The sequence below is a fragment of the Fulmarus glacialis genome, unplaced genomic scaffold, assembly GCF_000690835.1.
Source record: "Fulmarus glacialis isolate BGI_N327 unplaced genomic scaffold, ASM69083v1 scaffold19322, whole genome shotgun sequence".
NCBI classification, from domain to species: Eukaryota; Metazoa; Chordata; class Aves; order Procellariiformes; family Procellariidae; genus Fulmarus; species Fulmarus glacialis.
The window spans coordinates 300-5,199 of NW_009197395.1; the positions used below are offsets into that span (position 1 = coordinate 300).

The 4,900-nt window shown below is 39.0% G+C and overlaps 1 protein-coding gene across 1 annotated transcript; it reads right to left on the reverse strand.

Moving 5' to 3' along the window:
• Positions 1-664: 664 nt before the first annotated feature.
• LOC104072922 (tubulin alpha-3 chain) lies at positions 665-3,887 on the reverse strand. Its single transcript, XM_009572537.1, has 4 exons — positions 3,653-3,887; positions 2,993-3,141; positions 1,410-2,090; positions 665-1,185 (listed from the first exon to the last, which is right to left on the reverse strand). The coding sequence occupies exons 1-4, from the start codon at positions 3,771-3,773 to the stop codon at positions 880-882; spliced, it is 1,257 nt and encodes a 418-aa protein (XP_009570832.1). The 5' UTR covers positions 3,774-3,887; the 3' UTR covers positions 665-879.
• Positions 3,888-4,900: the final 1,013 nt, after the last annotated feature.

The following is a 4,900-nucleotide window of genomic DNA, read 5'->3' on the forward strand; positions in this document are numbered from 1 at the left end:
CAAAAACGCAAAACAAAGCCCTAAAGTTTTTTCTCCTTTTCAGGATTCAGGACTAAAAAAAATTGAGGTAGTTGGTCAGCAGTTTTTACCTAAGTGTCCTACAATTTAACTGTTTTTAAGTGTCTATAAAGCTATATTCATTTGAACATACTGTTAAAGGACATTAGAATTTTTTTTTTACTAGGCCATTGTAGGAACTTAAAAGTGCTCTTTTAAAGCAGGTAACAGTTCTGCTCTTTTTGTTTTAACTGAATCAAATGCAGGAGGGTGTGCTGGTTGGAAACTTTTACTGTTTCCTCTGCATAATGTCACCCCCTCTGCCTTTTTTTTTTTAAAGTAGCAAGTTTTATGTCGTTAGCAAGTAATCTGGTAGTAAGTGCTAGTTCTGCTCCAAGGTGTAATGGCACCTGCCATAACTAGTCAGGTACATTACTTGAGTACAGTACTACTCAGTTAACTAACCTTGGAGATTTTAACAAGTCTTCTGTGAAGCCAGCCTTATTGGGAAAATGTCTTTAGGGAAGATCAGGTTCCTTTGTATTGTGTAGACAGCCTTGGAATAGTAACTGTGTTATTAGTACTATTACTCACAAGTTTCCTGCTTGTGAAAAACAAAAATCAAAGAGAGTATCTCAGAACATGTTGGGATCACAGCAAAGTGCACACAATTTCCTGATTTCTTCTATAATTTGCATGACTAGATGCTACCAAAACCCACAATCTCAAATGGTCCTTACTTAATGAGTCTACGCATAAATAGTAGAGGAGAAAAAAATAGAAGGTAGAACCTTTAAAACTTTATTTGAAAACAATCAAACAAGTGAACAGGGTCCTGCAATTCTTTTGTTTGTTTGTTTGTTTAATAAATCTTTCCAGACTTCAGTTTTCTAAATATTCATCTCCTTCTTCGGCCTCTGCTTCCACTGAGTCTACACCGACTTCTTCATAATCTTTCTCAAGGGCAGCCAGATCTTCCCGGGCTTCAGAAAATTCTCCTTCCTCCATTCCTTCCCCAACGTACCAATGTACAAATGCACGCTTAGCATACATGAGATCAAATTTGTGGTCGAGGCGAGCCCATGCTTCAGCAATAGCAGTTGTATTACTCAGCATACACACAGCCCGCTGCACCTTTGCAAGGTCACCACCTGGCACCACAGTTGGAGGCTGGTAGTTAATGCCCACCTTCAAGAAAACAAATGAAAACTTTCCTTATGAGTGCTAAAGCTTGAAGACTTATTTCTGTTAACAATTAAAAATCACCATAGTTACAAACAAATAAAATAGCTTACATTTATTTTGTACTTCATCAAAACTACATTACAACATTGTAGAATGACCGTTACCTCTGAATACTATACAATTCCTAATAATTCAAACATCAAGCACTTAAAAAGCTATGCAAGTACCTTGAATCCAGTTGGGCACCAATCCACAAACTGAATGGTACGTTTAGTCTTGATAGTCGCAATGGCTGCATTGACGTCTTTGGGAACAACATCACCTCTATATAACATACAGCAGGCCATGTATTTGCCATGGCGAGGGTCACATTTTACCATCTGGTTGGCTGGTTCAAAACAAGCATTGGTAATTTCAGCCACAGATAACTGCTCATGATACGCTTTTTCAGCAGAGATGACAGGGGCATATGTTACCAGGGGGAAATGGATTCGTGGGTATGGAACAAGGTTAGTTTGAAATTCTGTCAGATCTACATTGAGGGCTCCATCAAAACGCAGTGAAGCTGTGATGGATGAAACAATTTGCCCAATTAATCGGTTTAAATTGGTATAAGTAGGACGTTCAATGTCAAGGTTACGACGACATATATCGTAAATGGCTTCATTATCTACCATGAAGGCACAGTCTGAATGCTCTAATGTTGTGTGGGTAGTTAGAATCGAGTTGTAAGGTTCCACTACAGCAGTGGAAACTTGTGGTGCTGGATAAATTGCAAACTCTAGTTTAGATTTTTTGCCGTAGTCAACAGAGAGCCTCTCCATGAGCAGAGATGCAAACCCTGAACCAGTGCCTCCTCCAAAACTATGAAAGATAAGGAAACCTTGCAGCCCTGTGCACAGATCAGCCTATAACGGGGTGGAAAAAAAGTGGGAGAAAAAAGAAGTTATTGATGATTTTGGAGAAAGCAGTATTAAAATAATCATTCAAAAGCATTTCTTTCTTAAGTTTGTTAGTTTTAGATTGTTATAATGCCTAACCAGCATTCTTGAAAGGTGCTCTTCCTTTTTTCTTGCATGTCTTTTACTCAAAAGTACCAGTGCCTCTGCATAACTTTTTCTGAATAGGTGTATTTTAATATTTAAAAGTTGATTTATTATCTTTGATGCCATTTTAATACTACTGTAATCAAGCGCAGCTGTGCACCACTGTGACAAGTTACTATAAATTACAGCTGGGTTACAGCTTTAGAATCTGTTTATGTTCCCATTCTAGCTTTCAGTGAGTATCAACTAGATGTTGAAAACAAGTTTTTTTTTAATTTTTGTAATTTTAAACAATCACTATTTCACTTTGAATCACATCATCCTTTGTGAGTTTCTCACAACACAGTGTCAAGATAAAAAGCCTAGAGAAGTAATTAAAATTGCTAAGCATTCAACCAAAACCTGAGGTTCAGGGTACTAGAAATATTTTTCGTGACACACAATGGTGTGATTCAAACTGAAAATAACAAACAAACAAGTATAACAATGTTGTTACACTTGTTTAAGGCTTTTATAATATGTTTCTGAGGTATCCTTAAAATACTTTCAAATAATGAATGGTATTTCAGAGCCTAAAAAATTTTAAGTTTTACGGACTGAATTTTTATTTAACTGGGGGGGGGGAGCAAGGCGATAAAAGTTTTGTTTTAAACAATCAACTATGCACAAAATTCTTAGGGAAAAAACATAGCAACCCATCATTATAGATAGCTATAGAGCTGTATCAATTATTTTAAGTACTGACTTGCAGTATGAATTCTTACCAGTTTGCGAATGCGGTCTAGCACTAGATCAACAATCTCTTTTCCAATGGTATAATGGCCTCTGGCATAATTATTGGCTGCATCTTCTTTCCCAGTAATAAGCTGCTCAGGATGGAATAACTGCCTATATGTGCCTGTACGTACTTCATCTACAAAGAAACAAAATACCACAACATAAACTTGATCTGTTCAGTTCTGTGTGTGCTGACTACACACTGAGTGCACATCAAAAGAGTGTAGACAGCATCCCTGACTATACGCAACTTGTCTGACTAGCCTAAGAAGTTGGCACAACTTCAGCCCCTTTGTTTAGGGGAAAACATCAGGCACTCACAAAGCAGCATTTGTACCTGAGAATAGAGAGGTCACTCATAAAACTACATTACAAGTACAGACAAGATTCTGGATAGCAATTAAACAAAACTCTGGATGCAGTGCAGCAGTCTAGAAAGATTAGCCAGACTGTAAAAAAATTCCGTTGTTTTCCAAATGTTGTTACCTGAAGCCCATTATTTCATTTCTTTCAAATAACAACCTCAAATGTCAAAATGGCATCCAGACACGTATTTTTTAAAATCTCTGAACAAACAAAAAAGACCGTAGGGAATCCGTAGGGGATCTTCACTTTTACACTGAAGATCTTTCATGTTGGGTACATACCAACTACGGTTGGCTCTAGGTCCACAAACACTGCTCTGGGAACATGTTTACCAGCTCCTGTCTCACTGAAGAAAGTGTTAAATGAATCATCTCCACCTCCGATAGTTTTATCGCTAGGCATCTGACCATCAGGCTGGATCCCATGTTCAAGACAATACAATTCCCAACATGCATTGCCAATCTGAACACCAGCCTGACCAACGTGGATGGATATGCATTCACGCTGCAAATCAAAAACAGAAGAATTATAATGAGATATGGAGCTACCTGTCTTTTAGATTTTATTCTCATAACAACTAGCTCTCTGTGGGTTGTATCCTTCCATGATCTTTCTCTGCTGCAGAATTCCCTGGTTGCTCTCGAGTGACAATTTAACTGATTGAGTTGTCTGCCGCTGGCAAGACTCTGCTTATCTTAGTTGACCTGAGTTGACCTTGAGAATATTGGAAGATCTTAAAGACAACATAGTCTCTATGAACACATAGGGTGAATACAGATTCATCATCACTTACCATGCTGCACGTGTATTATATCTTTAATATTCTGCCTAGTCTCTTTTTCACCTTCCTTTCATTTTGGAAGACTTCTTTATATAATATCCCCAAATTTCCTTGATTTGTCGCCAAATCATGTACTGGCTAACTGTTGCAAGAATCTTTCCTGCACAGGACCACTTAGTATGTTTTCCTTTATAACAAGCATAGAGATATCTAGCCCCTGGCAATTCATACATATTTGAGTTCCTCTGTGAAATCATCTGGGAGTCCCAATGAAACGTCATCTGCCCACTTTCAGCCAGCTCCTTTGATTCTAAGCAACAGTGCCATGTATATTTAATCTCTCACTACCTCAATTTTGTCTTACACCCGAGATGGAAATAAGCTGTTTTTCTAGCTTACTATTACAGTATCTCTAGGAAGAAGCAGAGGTGAAAAAGAAAAAGTAGGGTGTCTGGGCTGCTCTTTCCTATTTTCTTGATAGCTTCATCAAAACTTGTATCCTTGATTCCATGTGTTAATTCTCACCCCCGTGGTTCCGTCAGAATTCTTTTGCCAGCGAGACTACCGCTGTGCTTATCTCCACTTCCATTTCGTTGGCACCACGTTTCCAAAGCTTTCGCGCCGCCTCACGGTTCCCCGGTGCGTTACCGCCACGCTGCTCTCGCAGCCGGCGCGAGAGGCCCCTAGCAACAACCACCAATCCCGCCCCTTCGCCACTGCCCGCTCAAGAGCACGCGGGGCCACGCCG

Bases quoted from the DNA above. Each gene is read 5' to 3' on its own strand.
- LOC104072922 (XM_009572537.1), bottom strand. From the start codon at position 3,773: ATGCCTAGCGATAAAACTATCGGAGGTGGAGATGATTCATTTAACACT. The intron at 2,091-2,992 runs GTAAGAATTCAT...ACCCCGTTATAG, and splicing joins TAGACCGCATTCGCAAACTG to GCTGATCTGTGCACAGGGCT. The intron at 1,186-1,409 runs GTACTTGCATAG...GTTTTCTTGAAG, and splicing joins GGTGCCCAACTGGATTCAAG to GTGGGCATTAACTACCAGCC.